This window comes from Egretta garzetta, unplaced genomic scaffold, assembly GCF_000687185.1.
Source record: "Egretta garzetta isolate BGI_Z169 unplaced genomic scaffold, ASM68718v1 scaffold235, whole genome shotgun sequence".
Taxonomy (NCBI): Eukaryota; Metazoa; Chordata; class Aves; order Pelecaniformes; family Ardeidae; genus Egretta; species Egretta garzetta.
In genome coordinates, this window is record NW_009259792.1 from 777,631 (window position 1) to 801,614 (window position 23,984).

General features: G+C 44.6%; 1 protein-coding gene across 1 annotated transcript in view; it reads left to right on the top strand.

Moving 5' to 3' along the window:
• ADGRF5 (adhesion G protein-coupled receptor F5) overlaps positions 1–23,984 on the top strand; it is an 88,437-nt gene that overhangs the window by 49,505 nt on the left and 14,948 nt on the right. The window contains exons 2-14 of the mRNA XM_009639609.2: positions 7,289–7,320; positions 7,675–7,805; positions 10,324–10,384; positions 12,294–12,458; positions 13,803–13,982; positions 16,519–16,646; positions 17,116–17,174; positions 17,840–17,982; positions 18,756–18,956; positions 20,253–20,486; positions 22,305–22,469; positions 22,592–22,804; positions 23,057–23,275. Of these exons, the coding sequence (XP_009637904.2) occupies positions 7,289–7,320; positions 7,675–7,805; positions 10,324–10,384; positions 12,294–12,458; positions 13,803–13,982; positions 16,519–16,646; positions 17,116–17,174; positions 17,840–17,982; positions 18,756–18,956; positions 20,253–20,486; positions 22,305–22,469; positions 22,592–22,804; positions 23,057–23,275 (1,931 nt within the window). The remainder of the gene's footprint in view (positions 1–7,288; positions 7,321–7,674; positions 7,806–10,323; positions 10,385–12,293; positions 12,459–13,802; positions 13,983–16,518; positions 16,647–17,115; positions 17,175–17,839; positions 17,983–18,755; positions 18,957–20,252; positions 20,487–22,304; positions 22,470–22,591; positions 22,805–23,056; positions 23,276–23,984) is intronic.

Consider the following 23,984-nt stretch of genomic DNA (forward strand, 5'->3'; position numbering starts at 1 on the left):
CCCCCATTGCCACAAACTCACATGGAGGCAGAATCAAGGGCTCTCTTTCATGTCAGCAACTTTATTACCTGTTCTTAAAAACCTCCACTGAAGGGAACTTTGCAGCTGCCCTGGATAGCCTAATTCAGTCCTTCTAACCTTTAGAATTACCCATTTTCCATAATCACCAACATATTTATCTTTGCTTCAGATTGTGTGATTTCACATCGCCCTTCACCCAGCTATGGCTGTGAACATTTCTGTCAGTCCTTTATCAAGTGACAGACTGTTATTGTGTCCTCACCTGGGTCTTCTCCTATCTAAACTGAACAACCTTCAACCTGTTTGCAAGGTCGTATTCTGCTTGCGTCGTAGCATTCACACGGCTCTCCGTTGGATGCTCTCCAATACAGCAACATCCGGACACAGCACTCCAGCCAAGGCATCAACAGCATCGAGTAGAGTACTTTTGTTGACTCCCAGCTCTTAAATTAAAAATACTTTTTAATAAACTTCAGAATGAGCTTAGCCTTGTTTTCAGCAACTTCATGTTGAGTGGAGTTACACAGCAGTTTGCTAGGATTCCCTCCAGATTCTTTCCTGCAAGACTGAGGTGGGCAAAACTACATAAAGTCATGCGAGAGAGACAATAAATGAAGTCCCAGGCATTGCCAGATTCACCCCAAAACATTTTATCTCAAAGTCATCTGCTTATTAATTCCAATATGCTTGGAATTCACTCCATTTCTTTTCCCTGTTTACTTTCCTCTTTCGTTTCCAAAACACATCTCTCTGAGAGGCTGACCATGCAAAATTTAGACTCAAAAATAATAAGAGTGGCAAATGGTGTGAGAACCTGCAGCGTTGCATCCAGCTTCTGAGAGGTTTAGTCATCTTTTTTTGAGGTTGGCGTACAAGTGGCAATGGGATTTGGTTACACAAATTGCTGAGGTTCGATTCTAGAGATGAGACTGAAGTGTCAACAGCCAGGACTGGGACAGAGATGGGTGAGTCACGAGGGCTGTGCCTTCTTAACTTCATTTCTAAGTTGTCTCCGCATTTACTTTTGCTTTGAACAGTAGGGCTCAGGTTGCACCCATGCAGGAACATTACCCCGGCCTATTGTATTCACGCAGATGAAATGCGTTCACGTGCTTTTGTAACGGCGCATTTCCAGTGAATTACAGTATCGGCTTAGCGCTGCCTTGTTTTGGATGGGTGCTCCTCATCAGAGAAGATATCCTCTAACACACCTTTTGCTTGCTTTGCTGAGCTTGTGGTGGCTCTCGAAGTGCAGTCTCAGATGTTTAGACTAAAACTGTTCTGGGGTTGAAACTTTAAAACTTTAAAATCCAGGAAGTTCAGAGCTTCTGGTGATGTGACAGTACATGATGAAGGCACATGGGAAGAAACAGCGGGATGATCAGGACATGCCCGTGTGTTCATGTACCAGGTTGATTACATACCTAATGTTCTGACATTGTGTAATTTTCACATTCTCCTGCAAAGTGAACCAGGATTTCTTGTACCTGTAGGCTGCAGGTTGATGATGCTCTGATGCAGTTTCTGCTCTGTTTTGAGTAGAAACCCTCTTATAAGGAGTCCTTTCTCCTTGCTGACATTCTTTCCCATTCCCACACCCCAGGGTGCTGTTGGTCAAAATTGTTGAAAGCCATGGCCTGTGAAAGATGTGGATCCACCACAGCTAACTTGGTCTAAGCCAGGACTGCCCTCCTCTTCACCTCATCCTCTGTGCTGGCACTGCTGCATATTTGAACTTGCAAGGAGACAGCCAAGGGAGCAGCACTGGGTGAGGAGGACACAGCTGTTTCTGGTGGGATGGAGCACGGACTCATGCTGAACTGCTTGCCAGGGCAGAAGGGAAGAGGTCCTCCTTCTCCTTACCCCTCTGCCCTTCCTGCTTGACCCTGGTTCCTTCCCCCTGCCCTGCCTGGGGCCACAGACCTGCTCCTCTCGTTGCTCTGGCCCTGGCACTCACTGGGCCCTTCTCTGAGCTGATTAAACTCTCTCAGATAAAAGCAAGCTAGATGCCTTGTTGCTCATTTAGTTTTCTACAGGCACAGCGAGTTAAATTGGCCAAGACTGGGGTCTGGAAGGCATCAGGACAAGGCCAGCTATAAAACCTGGTTGCATTTAGTGCTGTAGGTATAGCTTCGGGTTTCTGCTTGTTCAGATTCCTGAAGCAGCTTCAGTGGGCAATAAACCAGACCAATGCCACTGGCGACAGTGGAGACAAGCTGTAGGGGCAACGAGGGCATCAATAATGTGAATTTACCACCCAAAACTGCTGCAGAATGGCAGGCTGAGGGCTGACTCGCCACGTAGTGGGGAGCAGCAGGTGACCAGGTTTGCAGGAAAGGGAACAGGAATAGGCTGTATGGCTGCCAGGGACAATGCACCCTCACGTCGCCTCATTGAAGAGAAGTTTACAATCACATGCCGTGCTATCCTTAGCACCCTTAGTAAATGCTGACACCTGCAAAGGCTGCGGGGAAAACTTTGCTAAACACACATTTTGCTGTTTATGACTGAGACTCAGCAAGAGGCAAAACGCCATGACATGTTTTAGGGACGTTAGAAATGGAGCAACCAGCACACTCACCACAGACAGCTGACAGAGGATTGAAGACCTGGTCCAAGCTCACTGTTACAGAAAAATGACCACTACTACTACAGACAGATAACACCAAGAGCAACCCAAACTATACCCGATGCTGCCATGACAGCCATCCCTCCCGTCCCCCTGAAAGAGCCAACGTCAGCTGGCAACACGACCCTCTTATAACTGCTGGACCAGCCCCAATGCCACAACCCCTTAATTTGGGAATGAATGTACAAGCAGGAAAGGTATGTCACTTTATCAGGCATCTTCTTGACTTTTTTGCTTCCATTTTCTTCCTGTGGTGTGACGATGAGTGGCATTTACAGCTTGACTCAGTTGTTTACCTTGGAGACGTGTGCCCTTTTGGGATGCCCTGGTGTGTCCCACCTGGCCTTCAGCTGCTTCACGGTGGCTCTGGAGATCCTGGGGCACATCTGCCTACGCCATGAGGCTATTGCCCCCGTGGACTTCTTATGAGAAGGGGACTGTTTCTAGTGGGGGAACAGGAGCAGGAGCACTTTCCATAGACCTATCTCCTGAATTAATTACTGTTTAAAAAATAACCCCCCCACAATATGAGTTTAACCCCAGGCTTTTCCACAGGCATTGCATGAACTCAGCAAGTCACTGCCTCACACACACTGCGGTGGAAACAAACCCCATTGATAAACCACTGTGATCAAACACTGTAGGCACAAGGACCCCATTGGTATTGGGACATGTCCCCTGTTTGTGCAGTGGGTTCCTGGCTCCAGATTTTGTTCAAGGGAGGAACATACATAACACATCAGAGTTTCCCCTTGTTTCTGGGAATTTCCTGCTCTTCCCCACCTTCCACACTAGGGCCGTCAGTCTGCATCTCTGCAGCTTTTCCAAGGGCACCAACACACATCCCTAATGCCTGCCAGGTCCAGCCCACAGCAAGCATCCTGCCAGCTCAGGTAGGAAAACTTCAGAGTTTTCCTCCCCTGTTGTTTAAGTCAAAGCTCACAAACATTTTGCCATAGCTACAAAACACGATTTTACTGCTTTCCATCCTCAACGCCCACTTCTGTTAGAACAAAGCAGGTGAGTAAGAGCAGTGGAACAAGTTAGTCCACTTGATAAAGTAACTGGAGGATAAGATGCTGAAGGACTTATAACAGTGTAGGGGGAAATAATGAGTACTACCTGATGCATGGTATGAGGAAATATCTCCTCTTGAAATACCTCAGTGGGTTTACTGCTGGGGCATCTCTGGGCAGCCTCACACCCAAAAGCAGAGCACAGGCTCCAGACAAAATTTGTTTTCTGGGCAGTAATAACATGCTCAGCTAATTATACAGGTTCCTGTGTCTTGCCTTCCCTTTAAGAGAGATAAAGCAGCCTGGGCTGTAATAGAAAAGCAGAGGACATTTAAGATGGATCTAATTAGAAGATCTTCTATTTGAACCACCTGAGAAGGTAAAGCATGTTATATCTCTGGGTGTCATTTTTATTTTCTAAAACATATGGAATAGTAACTATCATGCTAGGTGGATTTGCAAGAGAGGGTGTAATTATTTTCCAACATTTACGAAAAAGAGAAACTTACAGAAAAAGTAAAAAGGAGGTCATGTAGATCACCTGTGTCCTGGGTTAAAGTGAGACCTTGTTACTTACCTCTACAAATGTTCTGCACTTTAGAGTTAACTTTAAATGTTTTTCAGCCTGAATGCTGAGGAGAAAATGAGACTTGGTAGCAAGCTTGGGCTTCTTTAGCTCTCTGGGGCTTTGTAAGTCAGATAAGTCTTGCCTCCCAGGAGAGAGCGTGTATGAGAAATGATGAATGCATCCACCGAATAGCTTCGGTTTTACCAACACAAGAAATCGCTTGCTGAAAAATTCTTTTTTCCACAAGATATTAAATGAACAAGGGGAGCAACCACATTACTTGAGAAGGACATTAATATTTTCCCCATTTGCAATTTAATATTTGTTGGTGAGTATTCTGGCTTTCGAGATACTGGTTTGGAATTTTTGGACTTTTGACTAGCTATCAAAGTCTGAGTAGCAGTAGGGTTCTCATTTGCATGAGCTGTCCTCTATATGGTTTCTTACATACACAATTAACAGGGCATTTGGTCTCGGCTACATGGTTGCACAAAGGTTGTATTTGAAAATAGAGGCTGACCCACAACATTTGAATATGAATGCAAGTTTGTGAACAGTGCAAACGATACATGCAAAGCTGTAGCAGATGCTGTTTAACCTCATCATAAACTTTGTTTAATGACCTTTTTCCTTTCTATTATGTTTTACCAACCTGTTACCAATGCAATACAAGTTCTTTGTACAGATTAAGCTGTTGTGCCATATGCTGTGGGCATATGCTGCATATACAAAACTACCAGAAATCTTTGTTTTCTTAGTGTTTTTATTACTAAGTCATTTCATTACCTCAAGGACTTGTGTCACAGCTTATCACTTGGCAATGTTTCCCTCCTGATCGATTTTGGTCCATCTTGGTCTTGGGATCAGCCAGATCCATGGAAGTCTTGAGGTTGTCACAAGTGGATGATGTCTTCAAATTAGCAAAATAGTCTCTTGTAGAATGCTGTGTATACTGCTGGACATGCCCAGGAAACTGCAGAGACACTTCCTTTTCCCTACCTTTTTCTTTTTTTTTTTTTTTAATTCTGACAGCCATTCTTATATGGAATTTAAAAAGCCTGTAACGGTCTTTTTTTTTAACAGATTTTGGGGTGTGGTGGGAAGATATTCTGAATCAGTGAGATGTCTTGCTTTCTGGTTACTCCTATATAGGAGCGTAAGAACAGCCGTACTGGGTCACCTCAAATGTCTGGATAGCACAGGCTTCTGCTTTGGATTTTTTCCCTCTGTTGCTATCCTGGAATATCTTAAAATGAATTTTCCTTTTTTAATTGCTCTTCAGAGTTCAGCTGGCGTTTCCTCAGACACCGTTTCTGAGCGGAAATAGCCAATTCAGAGCCCATCACAGAATACAGAGTGTCAGGATCATTTTTTTCTACCTTACACGTCAGCACTGAATTTCATGATCCAGTCACTCAGTATCCGGAGATCTCCATGCAGATCTTCACAGGCAGACTTTGCTTTTGTTTGTTTGAATCATTTAGAGTTTTCCAGTGTTGTATCACTCACCACTGCCTTTTCCACATCACTTGAGAACAGAGGGTGAGACACAGGCTTACACACACCGTCCTGTGGAGCTCTGGTGATCACATCTCTCTATTAGAAAAGCAAATAATTTCTTCCTACTTTTGTGTCCTCTCTGTTAACCAGGTCAGTATCCAGGTGATGTCTCACTGCAGATGAATCCCTCTAAGAACCCCCTTTGACGAGAACCCCTGACAAATGCCTGCTGGAAACCCACAACAGTGACATCAAGTACATTGCTTGGCTATAAGCTTGTTGCTGTCCTCTACCCATTCACAAGGTGGGACCATAGATCATGTTAGTATGATAATTTTCTGTCATGGGCTCTTTTGAGCAAGAATCACAGAATCACAGAATGGCAGGGGCTGGAAGGGACCTCCAGAGATGATCTAGTCCAACTCCCCTGCTAAAGCAGGCTCACCCAGAGCATGTTACACAGGACTTCATCCAGGCGGGCTTTGAATATCTCCAAAGAAGGAGACTCCACAACCTCCCTGGGCAGCCTGTTCCAGGGCTCGGTCACCCTCAAGGTAAAGAAGTTCTTCCTCATATTCAACTGAAACTTCTTATGTTTCAGTTTGTGCCCATTGCCCCTTGTCCTGGCGCTGGGCACCTCTGAGAAGAGTTTGGAAAGTCACAGTGCAGTGCCCAGTCTGCCTGGGAGCACCAGCTATGATATGCAATCATGGTGGCAATAGGCAGCCATTGCCAACCTTCATTATCATCGCAGGAGGTGCTGGTTTTTCTGCTTTCACCCAGTGATTCACAGCCTTTCAAAGCCTGAGACTCTACGAACAGCCTGTCCAATACAAAAAGATCATAATTTTACAAAAGCTCATTATTTTAATCAGGCTGATGTTAGCCACTCTGGTACTGTTCACTACTATTCGTAAGAGTCTTTTCTCAGCGCTTTCCTTTCTTCAAATGATTTTCACAATCTCCTTGGGTTCTGCCTTTTCCTGTAACTTTCTACCAGCTGTTCATTCTGGAGCTAGGGAAGTATGTTGTTAGGAATAATCAGAAAGTGCATATTCATAACAAAATACATACTTTTACATATTCTTCAGCTCCCTTTCTCTATTCCCTCTGGCCGCATAAACGTGTCAGCACCTGTTATAAGGGTCCATGCATGTTCCACCTCTCCCTTTGTGTTTCATCATCCAATCTACTGCATGAGTAAATTAGCTTAGTTATTAATGAGCTGGAAAAGGTTGTTTTTTCTGGGTTTTGATTTCAGGCACCACGTTGTATTCTGTGTCTGTATTGGGTTCTAGCTTATTGACTTGTTAACTTCAGTGCAATTAATGGAGAGGTACACTAAAAACTCAAAATTACACAGAGTTTTCCAGGAGATACCACTCTTTGTTGTTTCCCTTCTTAGCCAAGGGGTAACAAACATACAGAAATCTCTAGCTGAGCCCGTGATGTTACTGCAGCCCTCTCCAGAGTGGGACACGGCCGGCAGCAGAGCTCTCCCTCAGGCCAAACATTTCTAACTATTCCCTTATGTTCTGGCTGTGCGTTTTCCAGGTACCACTGTGAGGAATATTTGAAGATCCAAAGTAAACTTTGCTCATGGCAGATGAATTACTAGCACCCTCTTTGTCCCTGTTAGGAATCTACTTATGATTCAGCTTCCTCCAAGTGATTTCTTTCCCCCTCCGTTTTGAGTAGGTACAGGCGACGTGAAAAAAAAAAAAAAAAAAAAAAAAAAGAAGAGATATGAGGGAAACAGTCTGGTGGCAGTGGCAGAGGAATAATTACAGACCTTGTTCCGTGCTCTGTCTTGGATGGAGTGAAGAAGCAGAGTGTGCTGAAGAAGTCTGAATGTACTCTTTTTGTAGAGTGTGCTGGTATTTTCTACTGTGCGAGTCAGCTGAAAACTCCCCCCTCCTTTTGCTTCATTTTCCTCTCAGGCTGTACAGCAAGGCCACCGGACAAAATGCCATCCCCGATTACTGCAGGTCTCCACTGCCTATTTCTACTGGTCACAGCATGTTGCCAGACATCACAGGACTCAAACTTCAGTCCGTTCATCCCATATATAGTGAGTATCCTTTCCCAGCCCCATTTGTTTTCATTTGGTCTCTGCTGTATCTCTCCTTTTACATCCACAAAACCTTAGAGGATGTCGGTGTAAGATCAGGTGGGGAAACTGAACCCAGAGTCTCCCCAGTGTGTAAAAGAGATGGACAAATCCAGGAACTGGGCTCTTCTCGCTTCCCAGTCTTAAAGCTTCTCAGAAAGAACTGAGCTAAACTTCTGGTTTCTCACTTGTGTTGGGCTGAAAGGGATTTAAGTTGCTGTCCCTGGAGCTAAGCCTAGGTAATAGTTACATAGATTCACCCATCCTATGAGAGAGAGAAACCAAATAAGTCAACAAAACTAACTCAGGCACGGAGGTGCTTACAGGCAGGTGGCAGGAGACTCATAGAATCACAGAATTGTTTAGGTTGGAAAAGACCTTTAAGATCATCAAGTCCAACCATTAACCTAACCCTGCCATCCCATCACTAAACCCTGTCCCTAAGCACCACATCTATCCTTCTTTTAAATACCTCCAGGGATGGGGATTCCACCACCTCCCCAGGCAGCCCATTCCAGAGCCTGACAACCCTTTCTGTGAAGGAATTTTTCCTAATGTCCAACCTAAACCTGTCCTGGCACAACTTCAAACCATTCCCCCTAGTCCTATCACCCGTTACCAGGGAGAAGAGGCTGACCCCCACCTCACTACAGCCTCCTGTCAGGCAGTTGTAGAGGGCGATCAGGTCTCCCCTCAGCCTCCTCTTCTCCAGACTGTCTTGGCATGAGCACACACGACCAAAATGCCACTCCCGAGTGACTGTGTTTAGGCCTTCCACTTGGACTCAGACTTTACTTCAGTTTCCCACTTTTTCAATAATTCTCACGTACCTCTTTTGCTTCATCAATAGTGCAGATTATGGAAATCCGTTTTGTGCTTCGTCCTGTATATCAGTAACAGTTTCCACACAAATAGTCCCTAACTAGAAACAACAAAAGGGGAACAGAGAAACAAAGGGACTGAACAAATGGAAGTTAATATAGTCTGGTAAAGAAAACTAGTCTATAAGCCTACCAGCTTCTGGTCTATCGTAATTAGACCGGAAAATACTTCTTTTGTCTTCTACATTATGAACCCTATCAAGCCAAAACAGATTCTAACATCTATATTCAGTCCCTAGCACCACAGGGACCTTAGTTCTGACAAGATGTCCAGAACAAAATGTGGCTTTTTGAGCAGGTTGAAAAAAGGCAAAGAGAGGTGAAGAGGAAGGTGGGAACTCCTTAAGCTGTTTCTGCCACCATCCCCTGTCTTGGCAAACCAAGATGTAGCTGGTTCCAGCAGCCCCATCTTCCCTTTGGCAGATGTCTAATAGTGACCAAATACCTTGTTTGCTCTGTTTTTTTCAAACTGTCTCCAGCTTAGCACTTAGGCATCTTCACGAAAAGAGTAACACTTCATTTTTTAGCTTCGTTGATCCATGGTCGATCCTGCAAATGAGTCATCATTTAACGGTGTGAAATATGTGAAATATTTACTAACATAACACTACCCTTTAGTTGTTTGGGAGACTAATTAAAAAAGGAAACCACCGAGACCAAACCCGGGGGAAGAAGTGGGCTTTCTCTAACTTCTGCAGCTAACCCCTAAGGTGAAGGTTAGCACCCCTAGCAGCACAGAAATGCCAATGCACCTTGGGATCTTCACTGTCAGCACAGCTGCGATGTGAAGCCCAGCTCTAATCACACGCCAGATGGTTCCTTTATGTAACGAGATTACTTAAGAGTTGCCAAGCTATTCACCCTTCCAGCGGGACTCAAGAAACTGGCAAAGCTACAAATTTCCTGCCTGTGTCTTTGCTTGTTCTTTAGCCTTTCTTGCCAACTGTGGTGCCAATGTATTTTTAGGGCATGATTAAAAAAATAAGATGGTCTGCATCTCACTTGGCTGCACTCTGCATGAACCCAGTTATACTGCAATGCCACCACTGCCCTGGTCAACTGTGTGCTCCTGATGGCCCACAAAATAGCTGACATGGCACCTGAGCTGGAGCCAAGGCATTTCAATCCCCTTTCTACTCTTGCTCAGGCTGGCTTTGCTGCTGCAGAGCTGGGAGCTCAGACCCAAGAGGAAAGCAAAGGGTAATACGAGTCCACTTTCTGGAATGAAAGGCGGGGTGGACAGGTCTCCCAAGCCGTTTGCAAGGCTGGCCCAGGATGGAGAGCCCTGCAGCTGCCCCATAGCCGGTTCACAGCTCAGACACAGAATTTCTTCTAAGCTGAGACAATCTCCTTGCAGAGATGTGCAAAGAGGCACCTGCAAACTCAGTACATCCCTCAGCTGGGGTTTAGCATTTCCCTGCTTAGAAGGTATAAATATTCTGTTTAAAGAGGAAAAGGGTGGCAGGAAGGGGCAAAGATTGGTGGAGGGAAAAAAATTATCTATGCCAGTATTTTCTTCACTAATTCTTTCATGCCAACAACAGCAGCTAAAGCTTCACTTTGTTTTTTTCACAGATTTTCACTCTTTTTTTCCACAGTTTGACAGTACACTAGGACAGGACATTTTCCAGTCAGCGATGCAGAGGCAGAAGCAAAACCGTACGTACACAAATGGATGGTAACAGAGCAGGTTTCTAGTAAGGCAAGGGAAATCACTGTTGGGGACAGCATCTCTTCAGGTACTGAACTGCGGTCATCAAGGGGGAGTAGTTGGGGTTTAACCCCAGCTGGCAACTAAGCACCACCCAGCCGCTGGCTCACTCTCCCCCGATGGTGAGATGGGAGAGAATCAAAGGGTAAAAGTGAGAAAATTCATGGGTTGAGATAAAGACAATTTAACCTGTAAAGGCAAAGCAAGGAATTCCTTCACCACTTCCCATGGGCAGGCGGGTGCTCAGCCATCTCCAGGAAAGCAGGGCTCCATCGTGTGTAATAGTGACTTGAGAAGACAAACCCCATCATTCCCAACGTCCTTCCCTTCCTTCTTCTTCCCCCAGCTTTATATGCTAAGCATGATGTCATATGGTGTGGGATGTCATGCTCCAGGACATATGGTGTGTGACATCATATTGGTGAGTTGGGGTCAGCTGTATCAGTTCTGTCCCCTTCCAGCTTCTTGTGCCCCCCCAGCCTCCTCGCTGGGAGGACACAGCAGGAAAAAGAGAAAGCCTTGATGCTGTGTAAGCACTGTTCCACAATAACTAAAGTGTTGTGTTATCAACAGTTTTCATTACATATCCAAAACATAGCCCCATACAAGCTAAAGTGAAAAAATTTAACTCTACCCCAGCCCAAACAAGTACGGTAGTAAATGCACAAACAAAAGAAGTTAAAACTTCTGTCTGGTCCATCCAACCAGACCTTGAATGTTTCCAGGGATGGAGCATCTACCACCTCTCTGGGAAACCTGTGCCAGTGTTTCACCACCCTCACTGTAAAAAATTTCTTCCTTGTATCTAGCCTAAGTCTACCCTCTTTTAGTTTAAAACCATTACTCCTTCTCCTATCACCACAGGCCCTGGTAAAAAGTCTGTCCCCATCTTTCTTACAAGCACCCTTTAAGACAGAAAGGCCGCAACCAGGTCTCCCTGGAGCCTTCTCTTCTCCAGGCTGAACAAGCCTAACTCTTTCAGCCTGTCTTCATAGGAGAGGTGCTCCAGCCCTCAGATCATTTTTGTAGCCCTCCTCTAGCCCCGCTGCAACAGTTCCATGTCCTTCTTGTGCTGAGGGCTCCAGAGCTGGACGCAGAGCTGCAGGTGGGGTCTCACCGGAGCAGAGCAGAGGGGCAGAATCACCTCCCTTGACCTTCTGGCCGCACTGCTTTGATGCAGCCCAGGATACAGTTGGCCTTCTGGGCTGCGAGAGCACTTTGTCAGCTCATGTCCAGCTTTTCATCCACCAGCATGCCCAAGTCCTTCTCCATAGCACTGATCTCAGTCCTTTCATCCCCGTTACCTGTGCTGATACTGGAGATTGCCCTGAGCCAGGTGCAGGACCTTGCAATTGGCCTTGTTGAACCTCATGAGATTCACATGGGCCCACTTCTCAAGCTTGTCCAGGTACCTCTGGATGGCATCCATACGATGATGTATACAAGCACAGCTTCTATGCAAGCTGAAATACAAGGTGTAGAAAAAAACCTGAGCCTCTTAGCAGGACAGGGGTCACAAGATAATCCTGTATGGCTTCAGTGTATGGTTGACAACTCATCCACTTGCTGAGTCAAAGGAGAGAAGGGATGAGACAGCTTTTCCCTGTATATATTATGCCCTTTATATAAGCTTCCTACTGCTCTGATACCAAAGAAATCTGGCTTTTGTGAGACAAGCAGCAGATAAAACATGTGCAGAATATTTGCTGAGTAGGAAGCAAGAAGATTTCCTAAGCAGAATGCCATGCTAAGCTACCATTAAATAGCAACAAAGAGCCCAAATGCCAAACTGGAAGCCATCAATTTGTGATTTACCCTCACACACAGCTTTGCAGTCTCATGCTATTTCTCTTTCAGTGCTTAGTTTTGACCTTCCCCCTCTAGAGTACACCATTGACATTGAAGTAAGCCTTATGGATTCATCGTTTCTGGAGCCGATCAGAGAGTATTTCAGAAACCTTAGTCTTCCAGTTTCAACAAACATTTCAGATGTAGAAATTACAAACATCAACATTACAACAGGTAGGTTGGTTCTTTATTTTTATATTCTGGGCGACGTGCTTTTTTTGCCAGTCTTTGATCTCTCCCAGTTTGACTGTCCTTCATGCTTAGAAATCAGCAAAACTGGAATCTCTCTGTGTTGTCTGCTGCAAGACCCAACAAGACCAAAGCTCTAGCGCGCAACAGCAGGTTTTGTTATCTGCACTCCACCACTCCTCTTTATAGAATGTTGGCATTAGGAATAGCCCCGAATGCTTTTCTTTTCCTAAGGAAGGGAAAAAGCCAGAGGAAGCCTGAGCCAAAGGATTTTGCTCCAGTTTGACTAACAAGCAGCCTGAGTTACTTTCAAGTCTCAGGAAGCTGCGACAGCAGTTATCAGACTGTTTACTTCCCTCCACTTGCATTTGGAACGTAAATCGCCGTAAGAGGCTGTGCTCTGACGCTGGCAGAGACAGGCTGCGTGTGATGCCGTCTTTTCCTGATATAACCCACTGAACATATTCTTACAGGGCAAGATAACCAGCCAGGTTTTATTACATGAGTTGTGGTTGTGCAACATCACATCCAAGCAGCTAACCCAGCGGAGGATATACAAACACACCGAGTATTTACAACTGTAGTGGAGGAGATTTGGTACCTTCTTATCGCTGGCCCGTAAAGCAGTGAAAGGAAATGTCCGTCGGTTCTCAAAACAACATGCAAATGGATCTTTTAAAGGCCTTCAGGGTCACATGAAATATGTGAAAATCACTTTGTTAATGCCTTACTTTGCCAAGGGCACATGAAGAGCAGAAAAACTTACAGTAAAGTGTTTGTTGGTTTTGGTTGTTCTTTTTTTTTTATTAGAGGGAATGTTTGTCTTCAAAGCACTTAGTGATAATGTCACCTTCTCCCATGCAGCATATGTCAGGATACAGTCAGGACGACACAGCATCTCACTAGCCACCAGGACTTGGAATGACTATTACATGCTCTTACCATCTTTAAAAGACTACTATAGATTTGCTTTTAGCCCAGGCAATACAGAAATATCCAGTCTGAAAATTATCATAGGACCCTGGCCAATGCGTCAAGTAAATTTTTAGGATCAGGCTTCACATCTCCATTCAATTACTTAAGAGTAACTGATCAGACTTATCCTTCTGCCAGCCTGGTTCCCAATTCTGATTAGTCATTTATAATTACTGTAGTGAGATTTGCAAGGCGTCAGGTCACCGTGTTTGCATCATTCAAGTGACCTTACAAGAAGAGCGACATTTAATTGAGATCGCTGGCATAAAGATACAGCAGGTTAACTATGTATCATGCAATATGTTATGCCCCGTTTACCATTCTTATAGTGTTTCTCTGTCTGTCTGACCCTAGTCTGTCTGTCCAGTGGTGACAACAATAGCTGTTGTTCTTGTGAAAATGGATATGCCTGGCCGAGCGCGGTGTGCAGTGGTTTGGTAGCCTGCCCTTCTGTCAGCCTAGAACCTGCCCTGCCCTGTGGCTACATGAAGGAAATGCCTTTCTACGGGCCTTACTGTGAGCCTCAGACTAAAGGTAAGAGGAAACAGTGCTGAACTTCATCATTGTACAACTCATATACTGGCTAGAAGACGGAATAGTGTTAAAGGAGTGATAAAGCAGCACGTCAAGACTGAGCTGGCTGTCACATTGCCTGTGAATGTGGAAAGTCTGTAGAGATGGTCTAGAGCTTTTCTCTTTGTGGTGGGAGTCTACCTTGGCCCAAGTATTTCCAGATATTTAGTGCCATACTGGAGCCTCAGCTCCTGGAATCACTCACATGCCTCTCTGGGATTTTCAGCATCAGCTAAGCAAAAATTTTCATCTCATCAGATTTTCAAAAGAGGAACTTACAAATGTGACCAAAGTGTGCCATAGTGCTCAAGAGGAGAAGGAACAAAGCCCCCCAGCACGTATCTTCTGTTTGGTTTTATTTCCTGACTCTTGAGACACAGTGCCCATGAGTTTTTAGGAACCTGCCTGATGACTGGACCCTTAGGCTTGGCAGCACTGCGGTGGAGTGTTACCTGTCGTCTCTGCAATCCAAGACAAACCCCCACGAGGCTCTGCTTCTGGTTTGTGATGGAGCAGCACGCAGAGATACCCAGAGGCATCTCTAGAGCTGGAAGCACTCTGGTGCTGCCAGCAAGCCCATTCTAATCAACTCTGCTTAGAGGCAGTGCTTTTATCACAGCGCAGCCCCATATCAATACTGCTATACTATTTCCAGGACTAGAGCTAGCATCTCTTCCATCTGGAAGTCGCACACCCCTTAGAAGTCCAGGGCCTTGGGTACAATGTTCCTCCACTGCAGAGTATGGACATGTCCTTAAATAGACCCGGCTTAGAAAATTCAATTCTCTCTCTAAGCATTTTATGGTTTTTTGTGCCCGTTGATGGGTCTTCACCCAGAATATTACCCTCCCAAAGTCACTGAGGATTTTTCCATTCATTTCAGTGACACATAGGTGGAGATTCATCCTGTGTAACTTTCACTATGAAGAAGTTAAGTATCTGATAAAAGTTATTCATCCAAACTCTCTAGAACTAGAGCAATGTGGCAATTCAACCATTGTAGGAAAGCTGTCTGTCACCTTCTGAATGTATCACCTTTTGGAGGTATCTACAGCTTTGCATCAACTGGAGAGGGAGTCTAGATATCTAGCAGATGCCAGGCATCTAAATTAGATACAGAAAATCAGAATACCAACTTTCATATTACACATACGAATCTTGGCATGTTGTAAGATTTTGATTTAGGATTAGGATGGCTTCACCAAGGCAAATTGTGCCTGACTTATCTAGTGGTCTCATAGGGTGGAAAGACTGCATCAGTGGACGAGGGAAGAGCTACATATGCCATCTACCTAGACTTCTGTAAGGCCTTTGATATGATCCCCCACAACATTTGTGCTGCTAAACTGGAGAGATATGGGTTTGACAGTGTTGTGGTTGAAACCAGGACAGACAGATAGACTGCTAGATGGATAAAGAACCAGTTCGATGGCTACAACTAAAGAGTTATAGTCAATGGCTCAAAATCTGAGTGGCAGCCAGTAACAAGCGATGTCCTCAAGGATCTGTACTATTAACATCTTCATCAATGACATAGACAGTGGGACTGAGTACACCCTCAGCAAGTTTGCAGATGACACCAAGCTGAGTGGTGCACTTGATTCGTTAGAGGGAAGGGATGTCATCCAGAGGGACCTTGACCACTCAAGGAGTGGACCTGTGCAAATGTCATGAAGTTCAACAAGGCCAAGTACAAGGTCCTGCACCTGGCTCAGGTCAATCCCCAGTATCAGTACAGACTGGTGGATGAAGGGATTGAGAGCAGCCCTATGGAGAAGGACTTGGAGACACTGGTGGATGAAAAATGGACATGAGCCAGCAATGTGCACTTGCAGCCTAGGAAGCCAATCATATCCCAGGCTGCCTAACAAGAAGCATGGCTAGGAGGTCAAGGGGGGTCATTCTGCCCATCTATTCCACTGTGGTGAGAGCCCACATGGAGATCTGTGTCCAGCTCTGGTGTCCCCAGCTTGAGTGGGTCCTGAGGAGGCCACAAGAATAGTCAGAGGGATGGAACACCTCTGCTATGAAGAAAGGCTGAGAGAGTTGGGGCTGTTCAGCCTGGAGAAGAGATGGTTCTGGGGACACCTTTCTGCAGCCTTTCAGTACTTAAAGGGGCTTATTAGAAAGATGGAAAAGAGGACTTTTTACCAGATCCTGTAGTAACAGGCCACAGGGCAACAGTTTTAAACTGAAAGAGGGTAGCTCTAGATTGGACATAGGGAAGAAATTCTTTACAGTGAGGGTGGTGAGGCACTGGAACAGGTTGCCCAGAGAAGGTGTGGAAGCCCCATCGCTGGAAGTGTTCAAGGTCAGGTTGGAAGTCCCTGCTCATTGCGGGGGGGTTAGACTGGATGATCTCTAAAGGTCCCTTCCAACCCAAACCATTATATGATTCTAAGAATCTATGATCAAGTTAGAAGAAAAAGCTAAGAAATCACTTTGTAAGCATTGCTTTTGATTATTTTTACATTTCTTTTTATGTTTTTTGTTACAGACTCATGTGGCATGGGAGAGCCCATTGTAATGATTATGTCAGTCAGACTCAACATAAGCTTTCAGGATGATCTCGGGGATCCTTCTTCTGTATTATACAACAAATACAAAGCTGACCTTGAAAAAGCGGTAATAATTTCAGTTATCCATCTCTGAAGGTAGAAAGCCCTCTAAGCAATGTGGTATTTACTCTAAGTGTCTGGGAAATAGGGTGCACTGTCACTGTCTCTGTGGGGAGCTGTGGAGTACGCAGCAGTGGTAGCTACAAAGCGGGCCAAAGCTGGCCTCCATCAAAAGGCAGTAAGATTTGCATTCATTTTAATACACTGGCCAACAGGGAAGTATTTAGGAAACTTTTGCATCAAAAGCAGGGAAAAAAAATCACATTATTTGTCCCAGCTTAAATCCAGATGAGCACACACAGAATGAAGCCATCAACAGAAATTTGTCCCATGACAGCGGGAGAGCACCAGGCTTATTTTATCAGATATGCTACGTGCCCCCACTGACATCAATGCTGCAGGGAGAGTTGCCTACTTTAGGCACGCTAGAGTAATATACAGAGGACTTATGCCATGTACTATCTCTTCGTTTACAGTTCAATGCTAGCTACAGATGTTTACCAGGCTTTGTATCAGCAACAGTAACTGGTTTCAGGTAAGTAAACGATTTCATTTTTTCCTGGAAGACACAAATCTTTCTGTCCAGACTCAAGGACACACTGGCCAGCAAAGAGTGCATTCCCTCTGGCTAGAACCCACGCCCAGTATACAGATACTGAATAACACCACGATAGCTGCAAAGGAAAGCCCAAATATTAACTTGGAAATAGGGCTGCAGGTAAAAATCACTACTGTGCGAAAGTCCAAGAAACATAATCATTCTTCATCTGGATCAAAGCCTTTTGTGGGAAAGACTGAATTCCACCCAAAGGGGAAAGAAATGCGAGTAAACCTACCGTCATTTCCTAGGTTATCAGGAAGGTGATACACTGACTCTGGATGTAACATTGGATCTGGATAAAAGAGCCATTACTTAAGTCCATACATATTTAAATGCAGCTGTATTTTAGGTTTTCTAAGGGAAGTTTACTAGAAATACCAGATGAAGGAAATTTCACATAAAGGTGTTCTTCTTTTAGGAAGAGCTGTAGCACAACCTTCTTGTATACCAGAGCAAGTCTTGAGTCACAACAGGAGCCTTCGCAGGTGAGCCCTGTGAAGCCTTCCTAGCTGTGCAAGATGGGCCACCACAACAGAGAAAACCACTAATATGCAAGGAGATTTAATTCTGGTGCTTCTCTCATTCTTGTGTCTGTTTAGGCCTGGAAGTGTTATTGTGAACTATGAAGTAAAAGCAGGAGCAGCAAGCTTCAGTCAGATAGCAAATTCCAACAGAATTGTACCACAGTTTCTCGATGCATACTACCAGCTGGACCAAGCTACCTTCACAATAGAAATGACTAGTAAGTTTAAAGCACTCTCAGTATTTTCCTTCCAACCTCTACTTTAGTATTTCTATCCTGAACGACGTATCTCTCTTTTACTGCTGATTATTTGGTAATGGACCTACAAAAAATATTTATTTCTCTTCTGTTTCATTTCCTGCTGTGCTACCAAAGCTTAGTACTTTCATGAGATGACCATGCACGCAGTACCTCCCACAGAAAACCAAATCCTTCCAGCTACTCCACTGAACCCTGCAGCAGTCTCTCCATGGGAGAAAGACTGAATACCCTTAAGTTCACCTCCAGAACTGAGACAGCATGTCAGGCTGCCAGTGCTTCCCACTTCTTCAAACAGAACCTCTTGCAGTTCACATGAGAAGAGGTTCCCCCTGGCTTCCTTGGCACATTTTCCACACTGCTGCTGGACAGTGTGTTACAATTCCATTGCCTGATCAAGTGTCCCAGAGGGGCTGCACCCTTGGTGCTCTCAGCACTGGTCTGTCTCAGAGGATTACTTCAACCTGGTGGTTTCTCCTCCAAGTTTATCTACTTAGAAAGTAGTAGTGGTGATAACATTTCTGGCTCTCTGCATAAAACCTTCTGGGATCTTTGGCTGACAAAGATAGTGGAAGAATACATTGCAGGAAAATTGCACAGCTTGTATCAAAGCTGCAACTGATCCTGAGTGTGTGTTAGCTGTGAAGCGCCTAGGCTTCCCACGAGATGAAAGACATCGTATAGACGTGAGGTGAAATGACAATAATGCAGAACGTTGCTCTTTGTCTTCCCAGATCACACAAACTTCACTGTGATTCCTGTAGACATTTTTCAAGGGGATACAGTAAAACTGATCTGTGAGATAAATTCGACATCTGAGAATGTGACCTGGTATTTCTCCAATCAGACCATCACAACCAACTCCCGGTATTTGATAGAGGCAAAAGCTTCGAGGTCAATTCTTACAATTAAAAACACTACGATACATGATTCTGGTATGATTTTCTATCATTAAAACAGCAGATGTAAATCTCGAGTGTGGCTAGTTCTATAAGAAGCAAAGAGGAATGCAGTAACTGCATTTTCCTAGAGTAACTGGGAAAATACACTGTCCCTTATAAATTTCTGATGTTTTTTTTTTTTTACTTTAATAAACTACATGCTGACTGGCATTGCAAGTAAGATGCAAACTGAACTGACTGTATAGGCCTGGGTATTCTCATTGCCAGGCTTCACTGCCATATCCCAGGAGACAGCAGTGACTACATGGCTGTGGGGCCTTCCCACACTTCTGCTGTGGTAATTTGAGGCTGTGGTTGAATTTGTCCTTGATGGCCCTTGCCCCCTTTGCAAACATAACCTAACTAACCAGAGCTTGGAGTTACAGGTTTTCATGTGTTCATGTTTAGGGCTTTTCGAAAATCAGAAACAGGTAAATTGGTGGCATTTTGCTGGGAGAAGTTATCAGGGGAATTGTCATGTATTATTGGAGCTTCAGCTCAAGCTCCTACTCAGTTCTTCTCTTTGGGCCTTGAATTTTACGTTCAACTTCAAAAAGAGTATCCTGTGACCAGGTATTTGGGCACACAAATATGAGAGGTAGGAGTTGTGGGTCCAAAATTCTCTGGGCTAAGGATGCCCTGAACCTTAGTCTCTCCACTCCTATGCAAGTGGTCTGCTCACTTGGCTATCCCAATAGGGAAGGGGAACCCACATACCTAAAGTATGAAGGAATTTTGGAGCTCTGATTGCCAATTTCAAAAGGAAGCCTGGCTGCATCCAGGGGACAAGTGCCTGAGAAAGGGGCTGATAAACATTCTGCTCTCTTTGGCAATACCTTCAGAGCAGCGTATGTGCCTACGAGTGCCAGCTCTTGTGGAGTCCACCCTGGGCACCTCCCTCCCACCCATTCTATGTAGGACCCTTGTGCACAGTCAGTCTACATTCTTACTGTGAGGTATTGCTGCCACGTGGGCTATGGGCAATATACAGATCCCAAAACCACCGACTCAGCCAGATTTTAACTATTTCAGTCCCAGAGTGCTGGTCTCCTCTCAAGTACCCATCAACACTGAAGCTGCCTAATCTGGATACATGTGGTACCAGGAGTCTGCAGAAAGCATGCCGCAAGTGACCTGAGGGTACATTTTGATTAGCAAGTAGCAGAGCCACTGCAGAGCAGGGAGATGTGAAAACTAGGTGTGGAAGTAGCTCCCAGTTCCTAACTCCAAATGTAGAGGAAAACCAGCAAAAGGTGTTCTCAATGCTAAGATATTGCCTGTGCTTTACAGGTTCCTATAAATGTGTTTTCACAAAGAGAAAGAGCCTTCACACACTGGTATTCAAGGACACAAAACCAATAGAAGTCTCTCTGCTGAACATCAGTTCAAACTTTAACAACATTGATGTTACATGCAACAACCCTGAAATGCAGACAAACAGTCCTGTGCTGTCCTGTTGTATTGACAGACACTTACCATCGCTTACTGGTGACTGGAAAGTAAATGGAACAATCAATATTTCAGGTAAGATTAAAAAAAGAAAAAAGATTGTCTTTCACCTGCTAGGTTTGCTCATTCTTCAAAGATGTCCTCCTAACTGTCTACCCCAAAGGCCAAGTCCTAGGATGAATACAGGGTGTGCTCCAAAGGTGTTTGTGGGGGGGAAGGACAATGGGTGGACAGCATGGTACAGACCCCATAGGCATTGTGCAGGTGCCTGTGGGATTCTGGGCATCTCCATGCACTGCGCAGACATTGGTGCTTAAAACAGTGCCATTCTGGATGGAAGCAGCTGTCTGGACCAGCATCATACTGACTTTTTCCAAAAAACTTATTTCTGCATTCTCTAGTTTTGAGAGCAAGGATGAGTGCATCAGGCTCTACTGCTATGTCCAGAATTGCCCTTGGGGTATGAAAAGCTTCTGTGTACCACAGACTGAGATTTGGCAACCGAGAGGCAGGTGCTACACTTTGAAACAGCTGCAGCACAGCTAAATACTCAGTGTACAGTTTCTCTGTCTGCCTGTAGTTGTGATACACCACATGCCAGCTGAGTCAGTAGCATCCCACAAGATTTATTTATAATGTGGATATAAAGAGTTAATAAAATGCCAAGTAAATGTGTTACAAAGAATCATAGGATCATAGAATAGAATCATAGAATTGTTTAGGTTGGAAAAGGCCTTTAAGATCATCAGGTCCAACCGGTAACCTAACACTGTCGAGTCCACCACTAAAGCATGCCCTTAAGCACCTCATCTACCTGTCTTTTAAATATCTCCAGGGATGGGGACTCAACAACTTCCCAGGGCAGCCCATTCCAATGCTTGACAACCCTTTCAGTGAAGAAACTTCCTGATGTCCAACCTAAACCTACCCTGGCGCAACTTGAGGCCATTTCCCCTCATCCTATCGCCCATTACCAGGGAGAAGAGACCGACCCCCACCTCACTCTCAAGGTGCAGCCTCACCAGTTCCAAATACAGGGGCAAGCATTACAAAATAACATCAATAGAAATTCTCATAAATGCCTATGAACCATAGTCATAAACAGCCTATTGCCCTCTTAATATTTTATGGGTATGGATTAACTGTTTATTGTTAACCATTAAATAAAATAAATTAAGTTTTGCAGAAAGCAGGGCAGCAAAATGAGAGAAAACCTTCACAGCTCATGTGCACAGTCATTTCCACAGAGGACGGGCACTGGTGCGCAGCAGCGCTTGCAGAGAGAGGGGTGATGATCCCAGCCTACTGTAATGAGCTGTTTTGCCCTTGATTTCCTGTGGCCAGGCTCTCCCCCAGGAAAGTGGGGGGCTCTCATGCCAGATGCACTTTCAGCTGCAGCATGGGACAGCTTTAGTAGGGTTTTCCCCTTGTGGCTAAATCAGCACTCTTCAGATTTAAAGTTGAATGACTGTCAAGTACCCCCAAATGTTTATTTCAAACTAAGATGGCATTAAAATCTGCAGTATTTCCTCCTGTTTTACTTATGCATGCTAAATATCCCTTATAATGAAGTTAGGCTGAACCAAGAACACTCTTCATTTTGGCTTATCCTGAGGTATCCAAGCAATGGTGTTGCTCTCAGAGTGGTTTTGGCGGTAGGTGCCCAGCACTGTGCCAAGAGCCATCTTCAGGGCTTTGGAAGACCACTGTGAGTGCTGCCAGAGTAAAAGATACAAACAAACTTCAGCAATGATGAGTTAAAAGTGCTGTGCTGTCGATGGTTACATACAAACCCACAAGCACTTCCTTCGCTAGAGCGATTGCTTGTGATTTCCAGAGTCCAGGTATTTTTGGACATCCATAGCCCTTCGAGGAATGTTTATTTCTCCTTAGGAGTCTCCAGTTTCAGTGAAAACTGCACCGAATACAAGCTCAACATCAATGAATCACTGTGCCCACCGAAGGACTCAGGGGCAGTGACGACGTACACATGTGAGCTGCGGACCGGACACGGTGCCAGGGGCAGTCGGGATATCAGGGTGACGTACCTCAGGAGAGGTAAGAGTCAGGCCATCAGCTCTTTAATGCGTTGGTGGCCTTTGTGGCACATGTAATTTTGCAAGCAAACGGTTATAACAAGTGACTCTCAGTAATACAACATTTATCTTGTGTTGTCTCAGCCAATGTAAAAATATCTTCAGCTGTAAACTCAGTTTCCGAGGGACATGGATTCAATCTGACGTGTGAAAGTGATATCAGCAATTATGACAGCATCAGTTGGAAAATCCAGTCTGGAAACAACACAAAAACAGTAGATTGTGATACGTGCATCAATAGCAGCTTTTCAGCCATGTCGGTGCTCACAGTGAAGGCTGCCACACTGGCCTGGAACGGTGAGTGAACCTGGTTTGTATTGGCTACAAAGGCAATGAAATCTTCATATCAGACCATTTACAGCATCCCTAGCCCTGCCACAGTAAATAAATAATTAAAAAAAAAAAGAGTTAAAATCATAACAGCTGGAGGACAGGAAGACATGATGTTGCCAACAACCCTGTACTTGTTCAGTACTAGGCCTCATGACCATGCAAAAGCTGAGGAGCATTTCTGTGACTGAGACACGGATTTTGTGTCACTCCTTTCAGGCACCTTCATCTGCACATTCTCCCAGAAGAACCTAGAGAGTTCTGCCAATAAGACAATCCAGGTTTTTTCCTTGCCTCTGAAGCAGAACATCATGATAAACCCCATTGAAGCACCTATACAGTGCAACAAGCCAGAAGCCCTTCAGTGCTGCATACGTGCTCACTCCATGGAAGACTACAACGTTACATTCATGGTCGAACATAAGGAAGTTCCATTTGGTAAGAAACAAAAAACTTGCAGAATGACTAGTTGCACTATGTATCACAACCCAGTCCCTGGGGTTTTTTTGTTTTGTTTTCACTTAGTTACTGCTATTATCACACCCCACAAGTACTCTTGAGGGTGTAAAAAAAGGATAATGGACTTTTTTTAGGATGGTTGCTATGCCTGGGAATCATGGCCGAGATTAATAGAAGAGCAGCTGAAGCAATAAATGTAGCAATAAATACATGCTAGGTAAATTCAATGCTCGGTTTGTCTTGCCAGGCAGTGAGAAGTGAGCATCCTCATCATTGTTCAGATTAGAAATTGCTGAGCTTCATTTATTTGATTTTATTATCTTCCACTCTGCCACATTTGAGTATGATTACTTAAGAAGATGATCAACTAATTCATGAAAAAGGTATAATAACACATTAAGGGTACAATTCAGAGGACTATTCTGTTTTCTTCAAGGGTACAGGTAACATATCTTTAACAGCACAAAAGTCGAAGCTTCTCTGTTTTCAAATTTAGGGCAGTTTTGCAGCTTTCCTAGCATGTTTTATACACTGGAAGTTTTCAAGTGGGTTACAAAGCAGTTAATTTGAAAAAAGCAAAGAAGAGCCACTTAAACTAACTCAGAAAACATGCAGGAGTGCAAAACCAACAGGCTGAAGTGTAAAGCAGGTGGAGATTTGGGGGGGGGGGGGGGGTGGGGGTCCATAG